At 38.8% G+C, this 19,710-nt stretch overlaps 3 protein-coding genes across 3 annotated transcripts in view; 1 reads left to right on the top strand and 2 right to left on the bottom strand.

The window, feature by feature from the left end:
• Positions 1-6,058, bottom strand: part of LOC138831388 (zinc finger protein 585A-like) — a 144,511-nt gene extending 138,453 nt beyond the window's left edge. The window contains exons 1-4 of the mRNA XM_070028499.1: positions 5,938-6,058; positions 4,652-4,741; positions 3,777-4,010; positions 1,490-1,615 (exon numbers count right to left, since the gene is read on the bottom strand). Coding sequence (XP_069884600.1) covers positions 1,490-1,615; positions 3,777-4,010; positions 4,652-4,741; positions 5,938-6,058 — 571 coding nt within the window. The remainder of the gene's footprint in view (positions 1-1,489; positions 1,616-3,776; positions 4,011-4,651; positions 4,742-5,937) is intronic.
• LOC138831356 (zinc finger protein 420-like) overlaps positions 1-6,058 on the bottom strand; it is an 85,586-nt gene extending 79,528 nt beyond the window's left edge. Inside the window, 4 exon segments of the mRNA XM_070028473.1 lie at positions 1,490-1,615; positions 3,777-4,010; positions 4,652-4,741; positions 5,938-6,058. Of these exon segments, the coding sequence (XP_069884574.1) occupies positions 1,490-1,615; positions 3,777-4,010; positions 4,652-4,741; positions 5,938-6,058 (571 nt within the window).
• The window catches only part of LOC138831371 (zinc finger protein 585A-like), a 386,491-nt gene that overhangs the window by 292,926 nt on the left and 73,855 nt on the right, over positions 1-19,710 (top strand). The window lies entirely within an intron of this gene.

The following is a 19,710-nucleotide window of genomic DNA, read 5'->3' as shown; positions in this document are numbered from 1 at the left end:
GGCTCATGCTTTGGTTTTTTCTTAGCTTTTATGGAGGCCAAGATGAGACAAACTCCTTTGAAGCCAGCTCTGGCTGGCTTCAACTCAGTTCCTCAGTTCAAAACTTCCTATTGGGGAGCTGGGGAGGTGGCTCAGTGGTAGAGCGCTTGCCTTGCATGCATGAGGCACTGGGTTCGATTCCCCAGCATCACATAAGCTAAAAGAAAAAAGCCGGAAGTGGCGCTGTGGCTCAAGTGGTAGAGCGCTAGCCTTGAGCTAAAAGAGCTGAGGGACAGCGCCCAGGCCCAGAGTTCAGGCCCCACGACCGGACCAAAAAAAAAAAAAAAACTTCCTATTGGCACAAAAACGGTCCTTCACGAATGTGTGAAAGTTTTGCTCTTCATGTAACCAAACAGCTCTAGACATATCTAGAATGACTGGCTTATATAGGATCTGGAGCCTTGGTATTGGTTTATTAATTAAGCTCTTTCTGATGTAACAGAAATTGTTTCTAAATGCCTCCAAGATATCTTTAATTACATAACTATACAGTGGCATCTATCTTGGCTCTAGAAATGCTAAATTTAGGTCAACCTTTCTGTTTCGGTAAAAGAGGATAGTGTATTTGTTCGAAGACACATTATGGTAGATGGAATACTGGAGTCTATTTCATAGCTAGCAGTCTGCAAGCAGCCTGTTGTAACAAAGACATGCAGTCCACAAATACACTTAGACAGCTTGGAAACAGGACAGAAGGGGGGGAATAAAAAAAGCATCGAGAAACCAATCAGCACCAAGAGAGTGATGAATTGGGACACTAGGATGACCAGAGACAAGCCAGGAGAAAGCACACAGGACATGATTACAGAGACATGTGGCATGGTGTCTGGTGCCACTGCTGGGCCAACCTAAATAGGGCCTAAGCAGGAGGCAGGTCTACAGGAAATTCCCAGTCCCAGGCACTGGACTATCAGATTGAGTAACATATCAGCCAAATGCCCATGCCTGCTTCCAGGGATCCAGCCACACCCATCAGTTGGGTGGTAAGTGATGGATGGGGCATTTCCTTCCCCCTGCATGAAAACAAGATGCCAGACCCCACCATCTACCATGTGACCAATAGGGCACCAGCCACACCTGACCTCCTTACTTAATATTACTGTATTATTAAATCAATTTATAAAATGTTACATCCTCTTTATCGTTTTGTAAACATTCAAAAATTTGCTTTTTGTAAAAGCCATATTTCTTGAGCTCCACCTCTGAAAGAATAATTCTCACATTCACCAAAAATTAAACATTCTTCTTTTGAATAGTTTATTTCTTCCTTCTTCCTCATTCCTCTTTCCCTCTCTCACTTCCCTCCTCCTTCCTTCCTTCCTCTCAGGGTGTAGATATGATGCTGTAGCTCAAGTGGCAGATAGTTTTATTTCTTTGTTAACCTCAATTTTTGTGAGAGATTTATCAATATCTTTGTGTGCTTGATTATTTCCCCTAATATCATATCTACTTTGGCCCTCTATGAGATAACACAGGTGCGACACATCGTCCACACTGGTGATTTGTAATAGCTCACTCAGCAGAACAACTAAATTGGCTAAGAGTGAATCAATCACAAGTTGTTCATCAACACTGACTAATTAAAAAAATTGCAAGCACTGAAGACACTTTGGGTTTCTCCCCCAAGACAAAATGCAGAGATTCTAGTCTTTATTAATCAACCCATATATTTTTAAATATATATTTCATTGTAAAGATACTGTAAAGATTGGTGATACCATTATATGAGTTAGGTCATTAATACATTTTCTATCGAGCATTGTTACCCCTCCAAGAAAGACTTTACTACTGTTATGACTTTTTCTAGAAAACCTTTCCATTTTTTCCTACATATGATTTTCTCCTCTTTGTGTGTGAGGGTGTGTGTGTGTGTGTGTTTTGTGTGTTCTGTGATCAACCCTGAGCTGTGTCTTGTAGTTCGAGGACTCCACACCTGCTATATCATAAGGTCTCTATCCTGTATTTGTTCTGTATTGCAATTTCAATTTTGTTACAGATCAAAGACTTTCCCCATTTGGTACAATCCTAAGTTATTTCATTTGTGTGAATCAACTTATGTGTGTTAAGCTGTGACCTCCAGCTCTTTCCACACTGGTTGCATTCATAAGGTTTTTCTCCTTGTGTTCTGTGATGGATGTTAAGGTGTGCCTTCCAGGTAAAGGAATTTCCATGCCTGCTACATACATAACATTTCTCTCTGGTGGGTTTTTTTCTGATGGACAGAAAGGTGTATGTTCTGGGTGAAAGACTTTCCACATAGGTTACATTCATAAAATTTCACTCCTGTGTGTGCTCTCTGGTGGATAGTAAGTTGTAGATTCTGGCTGAAAATCTTTCCGCAATTATGACATTCATAAGGTTTCTTTCCTGTGTGTTTTCTGATGGACAGTGAGGTTTGACTTCCAGGTGAAATCATTCCACACGTTACATTCAAAAGGTTTCTTTCCTGTGTGTATTATCTGATGGTCATTGACACTTGACTTCCAAGAGAAGGACTGTCCACACATGTTACATTCATAAGGTCTCTCTAATGTGTGTGTTTTCTGGGGGCACAGTAAGGTTTCCTTTATGGGTGAAAGACTTCTACACAAGTTACATTCATAAGATTTCGCTCCTGTGTGTGTTCTCTGGTACAGAGTAAGATAGGCCTTGCAGTAGAAAGACTTTCCACAAATGTAACATTCAAAACGTTTCTCTCTAGTATGTGTTCTCTGATGGAGAGGAAGATTTGATTGTTGGTGAAATATTTTCCAGACATATTACATTCATAAGGTTTCTCTCCTGTGTGTGATCTCTGCTGGTCAGTAAGATATGCCTTTCAGGAGAAAGATTTTCCACAAATGTTACATTCGAAAGGTTCTCTTTGGTGTGTGTTCTCTGGTGGCGAGTAAGATTTGATTTATCGGTGAAAGACTTTCGACACACGTTACATTCATAAGGTTTCTCTCTAGTAGGTGTTCTCTGGTGGCGAGTAAGCATTGATTTCTGGGTGAAAGACTTTCCACACATGTTACATTCATAAGGTTTCTCTCCTTTGTGTGTTCTCTGGTGGCTAGTAAGATATGCCTTCCAGGAGAAAGAATTTCCACACATGTTACATTCATAAGGTTTCTCTCCTGTGTGTATTCTCTGGTGTCTAGTGAGATATGCCTTTCATATAAAAGATTTTCCACAAATGTTACATTCCAAAGATTTCTCTTTTGTGTGTGTACTCTTGTGAACAGTAAGATTTGATTTCTGGATGAAAGACTTTCCACACTTGTTACATTCATAAGGTTTCTCTCCTGTGTGTGTTCTCTGGTGTCTAGTAACATATGTCTTGCATATGAAAGATTTTCCACAAATGTTACATTGAAAAGGTTGCTCTTGTGTGTGTGTTCTATGGTGAACAGTAAGCCTTGATTTCTGGATGAAAGATTTTCCACACTTGTTACATTCATATGGTTTCTCTCCTCTGTGTGTTCTCAGGTGTCTAGTAAGATATGCCTTGCATATGAAAGATTTTCCACAAATGTTGCATTGAAAAGGTTTCTCTTGTGTGTGTGTTCTCTGGTGGACAGTAAGCTTTGATTTCTGGGTGAAAGACTTTTGACACATGTTACATTCATAAGGTTTCTCTCCTGTGTGTGTTCTCTGAGGGACAACAGGGTGTTTCTTCTCAGTGAAAGACTTTTCACACTGTTTACATTCGTCAGCTACAGAAGACACATGAGAACTATATGCAACACACATCTTACCAGGTTCACTGAAAATACCCATGCTCTGACAGCCAGTGACCTTTTCTATCCTCATCACTAAGGAGTTCATATTATTCTTAATCAGTTCTGACTTCTGTATGGAGCTCAAATGAAAATTTCTTATAAGTCTCACTTTTTCCTCCCCTGGGTTACTATTCATGATTGCTACTTCAGAGAGATACTTATTGTGACTTTCCTGGCAGGTGCTAATCACATCTTCCCTTTCTGGGACATCTAAAATGAATAATAGAAAAATAGACAAAAACATAAATGAGATCCATAAATTCCTTAATGTAAAGATATTTCCTCACATTCTGTTACAATATTTTCAAATATGAAAGCATTGCTTTATGCAGAATATATATATTTCTCTGCAATGTAGTAATTAAGAAAGTAGTACTGACATTTTACAATGGAAAATAAATTTTTCTGTATTTCAGATTTTTATATTTTTCCCAAGGAAATATTTACTCAAATTATTCATCTTTGTACTCTTAATGCTTCCATTCTGAATCTCCCTCTATGCCCAGCACCACTGATAAGAAATTGTCCTGATCCTATTTTCCTCCTTCCTGCAAAATACTAGTTTAAAATAAAATGAGATCTCCTTACTACATTTCTTATTGTCTTTTTCTCTCTATGAATGACTTCTCTACAGACAAAGAGAATTGCTAACATTAACTACACTGGCACAACAAATTCAGTTTGTCTCCACGAGAATTCTGGATTGACAATTCCTTGAGACAAAGGATCACCTAGTTCTCTTCCATACATGACTCAAGGGCACTAGGAATATTATTGCTCTGTACAGCTCAAGATAAACAGACCCACTGGGCTCTGGACCCAACATCACCATTCAAGATGCTTTAACTCACCTGTGAAATTTTCTTCTGAGTCTTCTCTCATCCATGGTTCTGCACCTTGCTCCAGCTTCACGATCAATATAGGTTTAGGAACACAGTGCCCTGTGAATAAGAAATAGTGGAGAACTATTGCTCTTGCTGGATCATCATTAATGTAATGTTGCAGACATCCTGTTCACTGGGTTGCTCCTAAATCTGGTTTCTCAATTGTTTTATTTTTTGGGGGGTGGGATCGGTTGAGGGCCTGAACAATGAGCCTGGGAGCTGTATCACACCTCCTAAGCTCAAGGCTAGCACTCTACCACTTGAGCCACAATGCCAATTCTGGCTTTTATTTTCTGCTTCTTTGGTGCTGAGGAATCGAACACAGGGCCACAAGCATGCAAGGCATGGGCTCTACCACTGAGCTACCTTCCCAGCTCATGGTTTCTCAATTCTTAACAGCTCCATGGTGTACTTCCCCCAGCTTTGGGTTTATTTTGCCAATGTGTGGCTTGAACTCAGCTCTTTTGCTCAAATCTACCATTCTACTGGTTTGTGTCTTGGCTACATTTCTAGTGTTTGAATGGTTAATTGGAGATAAGAGTCTCATGTTCATTTTTCTACAGTTGCTGGCTTCAAACCAAAATCTTCAGATTTCAGCCTACAGAGTATATAGGATTCCAAGCTTAAAGCAATGCAACCTATGTCAGGTTTGGCTTACAAATACACACTTTCGCACTTTCACCTACTGATTTCCAGATCATACTGACAGTAGTAATGTATATTCTATCTAGACTGTAGATCAACCTATAATAATCACCCGAAGTCTGGGAAGTCAGTCTCCTATTAGTGGATCATAGTTTAGAACTTTTGTCCAACTACTGATTAGAAATCTTAAAGATTAAGAATAAAATTAGCTCTTGAATTACACATAATGAAGTTGAAGTTTCCCTTAGAAAGAAATGACACTTCCCATGGACTGAAATCTTTTTTTTTTTTAAACAAAATGTAATAGTCCAAAGGCTTACACTTCTAACCCTACATTTAGGAGGTAAGATCAGAAGAGGCGGGCTTGAAACCAACCTGGGCATGGAAATTCAGAATATACCCCAAAACAAAAGCCAAAATAGAGTTGTGGCTCAAGCAATAGTGTGAAAGGCAAATAACATCAAGCTCCAAGACCTGAATTTGGCTGGCTTTTATACTAGCAGTTTTTTACCTGGGAATGGACTGGAATCTTCTCCCTAAATAACATAGTCAAATGTCTACTAAAATAAAAGCACTTGCTCTTCCAAATAAAAGTGACCTTTGCTCACCCAAGGACATTAGGTTGTTATAAGTCTCCAGCATTACTTCTCTATGAAGGGTCCTCTGACCAGTATCCAGATCCTGCCACTCCTTCCAGGTGAAGTTCACAGCCACATCATCAAATGACATCGGCTTCTGTAATGGCACATTTCCATCAAGAAATTAGACCTGGGTCATGAGAATTCCAATCTGGAATTTCATTATGCTGCAGGTATGCTTTTGTCTTACATAAAATGTTTGCAGCTGGCTATGTTATCTTTTCATTGGGAAAATTAAATACCAAATTAGAAATATTTGACAATACATAAACCTGGCCACTAAAATACACAAATTTTCAGAGAACTGGTGGCTGATGCCTATAATCCTAGCTATTGAGGAGGCTGATGTCTGAGGATCAAGGTTCATGGCCAGCCCAGGCAGGAAATTCCATGAGACACTTATCTTCAATAAACCACCAGAAAACTGAAAGTAGCACTGTGACTCAAGTGGTAGAGCACTCACCTTGACCTGAAGAGCTGATGGACAATAACCAGGCCCAGAATTCAAGCCCCAAGACCAATAAAAACTTACAGATTCCCTAATGCATGCAAACACATTTCTGCTGCTAGCAATAGAGACAGGATAAAAATTCTAAGGAGACAATAATCTGGCATGATGACATTAAGTCTAAGGTGGGGTCTAAAAATTATATTATTATTTTTGATAACATTTTAGTATATATCAGTACATAACAATGAATTAAACAAATATTTTCTCTACATTTACATTTACTGCTTCACCATAAATCCTATTTAGACCTTCTATTAACAAGTACTCTCATAAGCAAGCAGAACACATTCAGGATATCACATGGTATACAGAACATAGAACAATACGAGATCAAAGAAAAGCAGTGTCCACATGAATATTAAAAAACAGTAACAGTACTCCAGAAACTAGCTAATGATTTATTGGGCCCTTATAAGATTTGATTTAGTTCCCACATAAAAATATCCTAGGTTAAACATGTTTGGTTTAAATACTAAATAGTGAAATGTGGTCATAGATATGCTGATGTTTCCTTCCTATGTAAAAAAGAACTGCTACCATGAAGTTTTGTAAACTTTGCCTACATTCTACAATACAAAATATAGGTGGGAGGGGAATAAAATATTCCTTGAGAAGATTTTAATTTTAATAGGCCTTCAGGGAAGGTGGAGGCAAATAGATAGAGACTCAAAAAACACTCAAGATAACAAAAATGATAAATATGACCAAATGGACAAATGTGTTGAATATTCCTGAGTCATTTCTCCAGTAGATCCCTAAAGATATATTTCCACTTTTGTTAGTTAATAGTGAAATTCCTCAGAGATCAAAATCAATTCCTAGCAAATATCTGTGAGATTTTGCAACAAATGATATTTCTAATAGAGAAAACCTCATCACTGTATTATTATTATTATTATTTTAACAAAACTACCTATCTTATACTGGCAGTGAATGAAAATATTTAAAAGTAGTGGTATGGAAAAACAAAACTGAGTACCACGACAAATGAAGTTAGACCAAAGATAACAGAATCAGGTGAAATCAAATTTTCTTGTAGTTTATCACTTGGAGGAAGGACATACTTTTTTGTATGGAACTCTGAAGTTGAGCTGAAGTTGAAAAAGTTTGAGAGGTTGGAATTCCAGCCTGACAGCACTGAGAGAACTGAGAGCTGGCTGCAGAAGGCTTAAAAGAGAATTCTGGAGATGGTTAAGAGACTGCAGTTCAGGCCTTTTCCTTACTGTTGGAAAGATAGCATCTGAAACTGAGCTGCTGTGCACCTTGAAGGCTAGGTAAGGTGAACTTCATGTCTCTGGGCACCAGTCTTCTGTCTCAGGAGAATAAGGAAACATGTTTTCCTCACAACCTGTTGTGGCTCAGATTGTAATATTAACATAGATACTTCAATTTTACATAGTATCAATGGTAATCTTCCCTGTGTGAACTCAAGGAACTTTGCTTGCTTGCTGGCAACCAGAGACCAAGTGCCAGAGAGGCTTCAGAACCCTGGTTTGCCCTAAGTCTATCTGTTTATGTTTTGTGTTTCTCTAATTTTCTTTGTTTCTGGAATCCTGTAGAACTCTCTAGGCAACAATTTTCCTATACAGTGGGTATGAAAAATGTCAATCCTAAAAGCCATATCAGCAAACTAAAACTAATTACTAAGAAAAACTAGTTCCCAGATAGATCATTGAAGAAAAGAAAAAACTGAGAGACATATGGAGGAAAGAGAATCAGAAAAGTAAGAAAAATGATTCAAAGATAGATACAAAGAGAGAGAAAGAGAAAAATAATCAACACAAGTGAATAGAAAACCAGAAGTAGAGAGAGATTATAGAGGAAGGAAATCTTGTGAGGATACTTTAGAAAGCAAACAAGATTTTGTAAAAAGACCATAAAGTTTAGCAACAAATATAGCCTCAGCTTCAAGTAAGACCAAGACCATGAACTAGTCCAAGAACGATATATGGAGAGTAATTTAAGTACATATAGGTTAATCATTCCTTAAGAACACTCAAAGGTGCGTATGACCACACTATTTCAGCAATTTCAGGAAAATTTCATTGAGATAGTTTAATGTTACTCATGAGGATGAGATCTGGTTGCAATCTACCCTTCACCTTCCACCAGATGTAACCGACTCGGTGGCACTACATCACATAAGAGGTATGACTACATGTTACAACAAGATGAAACCTAGACATTCTGAAGCCAATCTGAATTCAACTTAGAAAGAATATAACCATTTAATCTGCTAAACCTACAAGTAATCTTTATCTCCTAATCTACAAGCCATCTTTATCTGATTTATGAATATGTTCTTGAGGCTGAATCTGGGTGGTTTGTAGTGTTTTTAATTCTTGGACATCTTTAGGTTCATAAAATGGAATGGAAAACAAATGAGAAATAAAAAAAAAAAAACTCACCAGAGATCCATTCTGTCTTGCTGCTGACAATGAACAGAAGACTCTGGAAGCATGGCTTGGTTATAAGGAAAATGACGTATTCAGAAATGAATCTGTGAGATTTTGGGTCCAGAATTTTCTCTTGCAAACATGGGCTGCAAAACCATAAAGCTGTCTTAGAAGAATCTTTAATATCTCAGGCAGAGCATTAAAGTCTCCAAGAAACACAAATCCAGTCCATTTCCTGATAGATAGATATTATTAAACCAACTAATTTCTATGTTTATGTACACATTAAATTCGAAAAAATGAATGTTCCCACAAATATTATTGAATACTTGAAAGCAAAAACATATCACATTTCCACGAAAAGTATTTATTACTGAATATACTTCGGGATGTAGGAACTGCTTTTTTTAATGCAAAGGTATCCTAGAAATCCATTGGAATTTGTGTTCTACCTCATTCATTTACATATTTAAACAGCAGGGAAAGCATGTATGATGTAACTCAGTAGTTTTCACCCAAAGTTATAGAGGAAAATAAATCCAGAATATATTTCTTGTGTTATAATATTTCAACAATGGTTGTCAAATGGCACATTTCACTGTTCCCATTGCACACCTATGCAATGACTTGCAATTTCCATTTAACATGCTTTTGCCAAATGGACATGAGTAAAGATGAGGTAAACCCAGGTTTGAAAAGTCCCTAATGTTCATTCCCTAAACAGTCTTGGGAAGAACCTTGGCCATACTAAAGATACAACATAAAATACTGCATATAGGAGTGACATACCTGAAGATAAGCAACACCTACAAAGCATACAACCTTGAGTAAGACATATTACCTCAAGTTTTCTTCTGTGATTTTTCTTTTAAGGCCAAATGTCCCTGACCAATACTTTCTGTACTACCAGGCAAAACCAACCGATAAGAGCTAGCATTAGCAAATCCTTAGATCGGATATTTAACATGAGTTTGCATGATTACATACTAAAAATCATAGTGGTAACAGGCTGAATAAATTAGCAAGAAGAGGATTAGGGATTACTACATGAATAGATACTTTCAGTCCTAACAATTACCCCACCATCCCAAACCACAGCCTCAGGTACCCACTGATAACTATGCACTGGCTTATTCCTCAATCCAGCGCATCACAATTCCTGGAAATTAGTTTAAATCTTGCAACAACACAAAGTGATTGAGAGTGGTGTAGGAAAGAGTACCACGTGAATCTCGTGCTCAGGGAAGTAGCAACTATTTTTGCATAAGGCAAAGGAAGCTAGCAACATCTTCCCCTTCCTGTGCTTTTCTGCTTCTTCCCTTTAGGGCTTCTCAGAATTGACAAGGTCTGTCCATTTAGGATGGAGATTCCTATTCATAGGTTGCACTGCTTCAAACATTGCTAGGCTTCATTCTTAAAAATACAGGACCAGCACTCATACTCCAATATCCCATGTACAACTGTCTCTAGAAGCAGGGTTGTGTACAAACGCTTGTGAACTCAAGCCAAGAGATTAAAAACTCAAGCCAAACAGATTAAATTAACTCTAGGAGAAACAACACAGAAGCCCCAAATACAAGTACAATGTAAGAGGACTCAAGGCAGGCATATTTGTCACAATTTCACTAGAATTCATCCTGTACTCCTCTTAGACTTGGGCAAAGCAAATAAAGTCACATGAGTTAATAGAAGAATCCCTTGGTCTTGGAGTACAAATGCACAGCTCTTGGGCTCTCCTGGTCTGGACAATGACCGAGCTTGCTCTCAGACATTTGGGAACCAGGTTCTTGCATCTGAAGGCCCAGAGGCTAATGGTAGCACAAACTCCTGAACCTCAAGTAAATTATCAACCCCAGACTGGAGAAAAGCCTGGAGAGGGAAGTAGGCGCTTTGGCTCAAGTATAAAGCTCTCCCTCTGAGCTGAAGAGCTCAGGAATGCTGCTTGCAGGCCCACACATCACGCCCCAACAAACAAATAGAAACAGAAAAAGAAACAGAAACCGTGGAGGATAGACTCCCCAGCAATCGCACAGTTCCTACCTGACTTCAGTTCCAAAGACTAAGATTCCTTTAAGTTACAGCTCCCAAGCTCCACTGCACAGAGCTTGGCGCCAGACTCCTGTCTCCCACCTATGGAAGGCCAAACTGTACTTCAGGGCACTTCCAGCAGTAAGGCAAAGGAAAAGAATCCGGAAGAGGCAGATTAAAATGCTTGGCGGGGAGACACATGCGCAAAAGCATCTTCTGCTCCACCTCCACCCTCCAAAAAACAAAAACAACCCAGGACTTTCAAATTAAATATCCTCCATGGAGACTACAATTCCCACAATGCTTGGTGCCACCCAGCTACTTACCTGGGAACAAGTGTGCTTGTGTGCTTTGGGACTTTTCTCTCCCTGCTGTGGGAGTTAAGCTCAGTTTCTTCTTGAAAACCACTGTTTCCTCTTGAAATACATAAGACCACTCAGAAAATGGATCTATATGGAGAGAATTGGATACATTGGCTTTTTGATTCTTAGTTCTAATTGTTAGGTTTTTAAAAAGAGGTAGCCGAGTTAGAACAGCACCAGCACACACGTGGTATTCAGGTAAGGGGTAGACCTGCTGGGACCAGGCAAGGTTGGCACTCCACGTGGCTGGGAAAGAGAGAGAACAAGAAAAGAACAGAGAGTGAGCTAGAATAGAACAGAGAGAGCAAGAAAAGAGCAGCAAGAGCAAGAGAGTGTCTGGGCCTGGGCTAGGCCTTATGTAGGGTATGGGCAGGGAAAGATGTGGCCACATCAAATTCAGATGTGACCTCAGCGGATGCAGATGTGACCTCTTCCAGGTGTCCCAGTTGCCTAGGTAATGCAGGTACTGGGTGGAGACTTTGCTGCGAGGAGGGTGGAGTCTGCTCGCCATCCAGGAGCCGACCTTACACTAATAATGAAATTGAGGTTATGAGAAAGTTGCTTATACCTTTCTGTTTATTCAATGCCTGCCTTCTGCTGAATGTAAATTATATCTCTGTTTTGTCTTAAAATTTTTAATACATCCCCTCTTACTTTACAAAGGTATTCACAGCCACTAAACTTATACCTGGGTCATTTCCCATTGCTGTAATGTGTACACTGGCTTAAAATAGTGAGATTGTTAGGTAAATACGCAGCATAATACTTCTGGTGATTTGGATTTCACAAAATCTAACAATTAATTTTCCAGAAACTCCCCAATTCTATCTATTAAATCAAATGAGTTTTTGTTTTTTTCTGAATTTTGCATTTCATTTAAGGATTTTATGTTTTGTTTTGTTATGAAAGACCCCAGGCCCCCTGGGATGCTTTCTTCAATGGGAGGGCACCCCAAGAACCAAGACTTCAAGCCTGCAGCTGCAATAAGCAAGAGGAGTTTATTTGGCATTTGCGCAAACGGGCTCTCTGTCCAAGGCAGACAGGAAGCCCTGAGCAGGGGTTACAGGCACTTTTAAAGACAAAAGCCACAGGATTAGCATAAGACCCCAGGTTCCCCAGGATTGGCTCAGTTTACTACCCGGGGAAGTTTATAACACTCTTTGTAATAAAACAATTGGCGCGGATGATCAAATGGAGGTAGTCACTCTGGGAGATAAGGGTTAGGGAGTTTAAGGAGTTACAGACTTGTGATTAATTAACATTTGGCCTAATTTGTTGGGCTCACCAGATGGTCCTTATCTTGAGCCCTCTAAACCGAGAATTTTTACACAGGAATGCAGAGGAACATATTCTTTGTTCCTTATCTTGGGTCCCATTTGGCCACCTGGGGAATTTACTTGTTAGTTCTTTATTTATGACTACAGAGCTTGTCCCAGGATCGACATCTAGACTCCGAAACTTTTTATTTATCTCCAGAGAAAGGGAAGGGTCAGAGCTAGCGCAAGCAAGTTTACAGAAGCAAAACCAGCAGTTAGCAATTGTAAAATGTAACTCTAATTTTTAATCTTTCAGTTGTTGGTCCTATGGCTTGAACTCAGAGCTTGGGCACTGTCTGTGAGCATTTGCTATGTACTATTTGCATTTCCTTTAAAAATTTCTTCATGTATCTAGTGAAAAGTTTCCTCACAGGGATTCTTATGAACATGGCACATCACCTCCATTTCACTTCAAAGAGATAGTGGTTAGGGGGGTCAGGATGAATTGCAGGAGAGATAGAAGAGTGAAGTTTAGGCTAGGCTATGTTGATTTGAAGCTTAATCACTTGCTAACCAGTCTGCTTTTGACTTTTCATTTTGCATGTGAAAATCTCTTTAGAATTCTTACCTCTTCTCTGATCCTAACAGTTCCTCTCAGTAGCTTTAGGCTACATATCTAGGGGACCTCAATTTTTCTTCTTACTCCTTATCCATTAAACTGTGGAATAAACCTTTTGTCTCCCTCCGCAATCCCATCAGAGCCCAAGCAATACTCTGAGAGCCAATGGGATGATAATTAAGGGGACAGAGAGATGGCTGATGACACAGTTCAGCTATATTTCTCAAATGCTTGTGTAATATTGGTCTAGACCCACTGTGCCCAAAAGTGCAAACAGCACACATCTTTCCTCACTCTATTTCAAGACATCTTTTCCACTCAAGCCTCCTGTCAGTTAAAGCCCCAGGGCAAAAAGCTAGAGCACATACTTCCTCAAACCAAGAAAGGGCAAGGACTTGCAGTCCTGAGGGTGAGAGTCAATGGCCCTGAAGCCTTTGTTCATATTTTGTCTGCTTCTGGCAGGCATCCCTGGGTCTACAACAGTCTCCCTCTCTCTTATCAGAGAACCTACACTTGTCTCTTAGGTGTTTATTGTGATTTTTTGTAATCCCTTCCATAAAAAATAATTGGGAAAGAATGGATTGGAAACTTTCACGTATGATTTTAGTTCTCCAGTGTATGGGTTCTACATGTCTCTTTTGTGGAGCTGAACTATTCCTCATGAAAATGGGAATCAAAGAGCATATTTGAATGTATACACTTCAACTTAAAAGCACCTATAACAATATAAAGAAAAAATAATTTCATTCTTTAAAACTAAATTCCTGGGAAGTGGCACTGTGGCTGAAGTGGTAGATCGCTCGGATTGAGCTGAAGAGCTGAGGGACAAGTGATCAAACCCAGAGTTCAAGCCCCACACCAAAAAAAAAAATCCTCCCTAAAAATATATTCCTGAGAGACAAAGAGATAAAACTGGGGTGCTTCCAACACTACCTGTGAAATGTAGTTTTCTTTTCTTTTTCTTTTTGTGTTAGTCATGGGGCCTGAAGTCTGGGCCTAGGTAATGTTCCTCGGCTCTTCAGCTCAAGGCTAGTGCTCTACCACTTGAGCCACAGTGCCACTTCTGGCTTATTCTGCTTATGTGGTGCTGAAGAATCGAACCCAGGGCCTCATGCACGCAAGGCAAGCGTTCTACCACTGAGCCACCTTCCCACCCCAAGAGCTTTAGTTTTTATGTGATCTATAAGTATATTAACCTAGTTATTAATTGCTTTTATATTGTTGATCTACCTTCTAATGGACCGTGCATATGTGTTTTGTTTTTTTTTTTTCTGGGTCTGGTCATGGGGCCTGAACTCTGGTCCTGGCCGCTGTGCCTTAGGTCTTCAGCTCAAGGCTAACGCTCTACCATTGAGCCACAGCATCACTTCCCGCTTTTTTCTTTTTGCTTATGTGGTGCTGAGGAATCGAACCCAGGGCCTCAGGCATGCAAGGCAAGTGCTCTACCACTGAGCCACCTTCCCAGCCCCCATGCATATGTCTTTAGTGGACACTTTAATGCTCTTCTTAAGACAGGAATGAATCTTCTCCCATAAGAAGTCTTTATGCTTTTCCAGCCCACATATCATGTTTTGAGCAGGAACATCTAGGGTAAAATCACACAGGTTCTTTTCTGACTTCCTTATTTGCCTTTGCTCCTAGCCATGGTTCCAGAATCTTTATTCATTGTCATCAGCAAGAAAGAATGAAAGGATCTGTAGTGAGATTCTTTTATTTCTCACTTTGTTTGACATTCCATTTTATGAACCTATGGGCACCAAGATTGAGGAAAAGAAAAAAAAAAAAAATCAGCTTCAGGAACATGTTTCTAAAAAAGCTAAAGATGTATTCGGGCGCTGGTGGCTCACACCTGTAATTCTAGCTACTCAGGAACCTGGGAGGTGAGGATCAGGGTTCAGAGCCAGCCTGAGCAGGAAAGTCTGTGAGACTCTTATCTCCAATAAACCACTAGAAAACAGGAAGTGGTGCTGTGGCTCAAGCTATAAAGCACTCGCCTTGCGTTGAAGAGCACAGGGACACTGCTCAAGCATAGAGTTTAAGCCCAACGACTGACAAAAAAAAAAAAAAAAAAAAAAAAACTCTAAGGATGGCTTGGAGATTTAGCAGATTGTAAAATCTGACACTCTAAATTAAGTGCAGATATGCTTCAATTTGTTTCTACATTTTCTAGTGTGAGAGAAAGTTGTCCCACTAGTTATGTGATTCAGTGACACCTATCTAGGAGATGACTTCTCATACAAGGTGTAGGATGGCTAGCACCTGCTCAGACTCACATCCTCATATGTAATATTAAACTATCCTAATGAAATTTTACTGGATTTGCTGAAATAGTGTGGTCAAACATAACTTCAAATATTCTACAGGACTGAGTGAGCTATAAGTACTTAAATTAATCTCTGTAAATATTCTTAGACTGCTTTGTGGTCTTTGTTTTACATGAAACTTAGGCTGAGTTTGATGGCATTTATAGAAATGTCTGTTTTTCTCTATGGTGCTCTCATAGGAGTTCTCTTACCTATTTTCCCAATTCATTCTATTTTTCATGTTTATTAGCTTTCTTTCTTTCTTTTTCATTACATTTATTTATTGTGAAAATACCATACAGGGAGGTTACAATTACATGGGCAAGATAGTGAGTACATTTTTTTATCACGCATTGTTGCCTCCTCCTTTGTTTCCCTGTACCATCCTTCTTTCTTCTTTTTATTTTTTTCAGTTGTAGGTCTGGAACTCTGGGCCTAGGTGCTATACTTAAACTCTGGAGCTCAAGGCTAGTACTCTAACAGTGGTGCCACATCGCCATTTCCAGTTTTCTAGTGGTTAATTGGAGATAAGAGTCTCACAGATGGTCCTGTCTGGGCTGACTTTGAACCTTTATGCTCAGATCACAGTTTTCTGAGTAGGTAGGATTACATGCATGAGCCACCACCATGTGAGTTCACTAACTTTATTTCTCTCTTTCTTCTCTCATTGTCTCTTTTTCTCTCTGTCTCTTTTTCTCTTTCATTCTCTCTGCTTCTCTTTCCTCCATTTGTCTCTTAATTTTTCTTTTCATCAAATGGTTTATTTGGGAAGTAGATTTTCTTACTGATCAGTTTTCTTTTGGTGATGTGGCTCTTGGAATTGACTTTTTTCTTATTCATTATTCAGGAAAATTGTTGCTAAACATAAAATAATTTGAGTTTCCCAGATTCTATTATCTTTCTCTGGTTTAACCTCATTTGATGTGGTTCCTGCAATTTTCCTTTTTCTTCTTGCTCTGCTTGCATATTTGCATTCACTGACATTATAACATAGAAGCTGGTTGTGAAAATAAACAATACAGTCACTATGGTTTTCGTATTTGAAATATCACTAATGGCAAATTCTGACATACATTTGCTAAGTAGTAAACTTTAATCTCAGGAACTTCAATATTAAATGGCATGTGTGACAATGTATCCTTTGGAATCTAGTGGAAGAAATGGTTCAGGAATATGTGACACATTTGAGCAATAGTGAGTGAAATCATCTGCAAAACCTTCACAGTTTATAATAATTTGTATTTTTGTCCATATGTGTTTGTTATTAATGCTATTTGTAGTGTGTATTTCCAACTAAACACTGTTTTAGCATGTGTTCAAACACTTTCAGTTTGTTTGTTAGTTTAGTAGGTAAAATAGATATGTTTATCACCCATATGTCTTCACAGAATCCAAAATTGATTTTCCCATGTTTCTTTTGAGGACAGGTCTTGCTATATAGTCCAGCAAGCTCTTTTTTGTTAAATAAGTTTATTTATTGTGAAAATACCATACAGAGGGCTTACACTTACATGAGTAAGGTAATGAGTTCATTTCGTATTAAGCATTGTTGCCTTCTACTTTGTTTTTCCCCTACCATCCTAGCCCTCCCATCTCATTGACTACACTCCCTCACACTCTTCCAGCAAGCTCTTTATCTTTTTATGTAGCCTAGGCTGTCAACTAATCTTTCTTGAGTTTCCCAAGTCCAGGGAGAATAGTTGTGTTTCAGACTGTGTGTGGCTACATTAGCCATTCTTATGTGTACAGTTCATTGATAAAACACTGGGCCACACTGTTGTGAGGCCATTCCATCCATCCATCTACAACACTTTTCATCTTCCATCTGTGAAGCTGTTTAATCATTGAATAGGCAGCCCCGGTTCCTCTTTATCCCACTCTCTGGAATCATCCTACATTTGGGCTCTACAAATTTGTTTATCCTTGGAAGCTCAGTAAGGGAAATTATACCATGGCTGTTCCTTTATGACTTGTGTGTTTTATTTAGCTTATTTTACTTAAAGTTCATCCCTTCCATAAAATGTAGTAAAGTTTTCTTCTTTGAACACATTTATTGTTTTACATGCTTCAATGTTTTGCTTATAGTGAGTAGATATTGAGAACTGATTCTCCAAGCATGTGTTTTACTCCCTGCTTTATCTGCTGTTGCATACAAGTTTAGAAATGCTGGACCATATTCCTATATAATTCGATATTTAGTTCTTCAAACCATCTTTGATAGTTTATTTGTTTGTTTGTTTGTTTGGTCGATCAAGGAGCTTGAACTCCGGGCCTGAGTGCAGTCCCTAAACTCTTTAGCTCAAGGCTAGTGCTCTACCACTGGAGCTACAGCACCACTTCTGGTTTTCTGGTAGTTTTTATTGGAGATAAGAGTTTCTCGGATTGTCCTGCCCATGCTGGCTTTGAACCTTGATCCTCAAATGTCAGCCACCTGAGTAGCTATGGTTACAAGTGTGAGCCACGGGCGCCCGGCTTCATCTTTGATAGTTTTACATACATGAGAGAAATGCACCAAGGGTCACATTCTTTTCACATCTTTCCTAGCTTTTCTTAGACTTTGGAGCATTTTGGGTGTTTTTTATTTAAAACTATGCCCATACTATCATGTATAAAATAGTTATTTTTATTAGAATTTGATTTAAATTTTTCTCATGACTAATGAAATTAAACTAATTTTATATTTTAATATACTACATGTGTACGTCCTTTTTAGAAAAGTCTCTTCAATCTTGTTCCCTTTTTAAAATTAGATTTTGTTGTGTGGGTTACTTGAAGGATTTTCTTTATATTTTCTAATTCATATTGGTTAGAAATCCATTTAGAGATATATGCAAATATTTCTATCATGCTATGCTTTTTTCCTTTATTTGTAGTGTTTTTCAATATACAAGGTTTTCATTTTATTTCGATTTATTTATTTATTATAGGACATGGGGCTTGAACTCTGGGCCTGAATGATGTCCCTCAGCTCTTCAGTTCAAGAATAGCACTCTACCACTTTGGCCACAGCACCACATCTGGTTTTCTGGTGATTTACTGGAAGTCAGACTTTCACAGCGATACCTGCCTAGGCTGACTTTGAGACCCGATCTTCAGATCTCATCCTCTTGAGTACCTAAAATTGCAGGTGTGAGCCACCAGAGACTCACATTGTTTGTTTGTTTCTTTGTTTTTTCCATGAGGTACTTTTGGAGTTGTATTTATGAGGTTACTGTCAAATATTGCTTTCTTTTTTTTCTTTTTCTTTTTCTTTTTTTTTCTCAGCCATGGATCCTGAATTGTAGGCCTGAGTGCTGTTGCTCAGCTCTTCAGTTCAAGGTGAGTACATTTCAAATTGAACCAAAGGAACACTTCCAAAATTTTGCTTATGTGTACTGAGGAATTAAACCCAATGCCTTATGCATTATAAGCAAGCACTCTACCACTGAGCAATCTTTCCAGACCAGTTGCTGTCAAATCTGATGCCATGAAACTTTCCTCCCCTTCTCTTTTGTCTTATTTTCCCTTTCCCTCTTTCCCGTCCTCTCCACTACTGTCTTGTCCTCTTTTTTTTTTAATTTTTTTTTATTGTAGAGATACTATACAGAGGGTTACAGTTACATGAGTGAGGTAATGAGTACACTTCCACTTCCTCTTGAACATTGTTACCCCCTCCATTGTTTTCCCCCTACCATCCCCTCCCTCCCTCCCTTCCCCAAGGTTCTTTTTTTTTTTTTTTTTTGATCGTGATTAAGTGATTACTTAATTTCCGGAAATTCACAGTATTGTGGAATAATGATGCTCATTTAAAGTCACAAGTTCATTCTAACTTTCCTGGAGCAAATTGTCTATCACAGTCTGTAATATATAATGGTGCTCATATGTTATATACCATATATGTGATCAGCAGCATGGGGATATTTAGTAGTGGTTCAACCAGATGAGTGGGAGTTCTTTGTTTCTTAAGTCCTGTTAGTTTTGTCATATCACCTAACATTTTGGATTCATCATCCACTTATCAGGGAGACCATGTACTGTTTGTCTCTTCGTTCTTGGCTTACCTCGCTCAACATGATTCCTTCTAGCTCCATCCATTTCCCTGCAAATGCCATTATTCTTGTCCTCTTTCTTCCTTCTTTTTCCTGACCTTTGGCTTCCATTCTCTCCCTCCTCCACTCATTTTCTTTTCCCTTTATATCTGAGATGAAGACTTGCTAGTGTCACTACAATTAGGTTTCTAACTTAGAAACACAGTAATACACATACCGCATGGTTTTCTTGAGCTACTA

The sequence above is a fragment of the Dipodomys merriami genome, unplaced genomic scaffold (genome assembly GCF_024711535.1).
Source record: "Dipodomys merriami isolate MVZ:Mamm:240054 unplaced genomic scaffold, mDipMer1.0.p SCAF_194, whole genome shotgun sequence".
NCBI classification, from domain to species: Eukaryota; Metazoa; Chordata; class Mammalia; order Rodentia; family Heteromyidae; genus Dipodomys; species Dipodomys merriami.
This window is presented reverse-complemented; position numbering and strand designations above follow the sequence as displayed.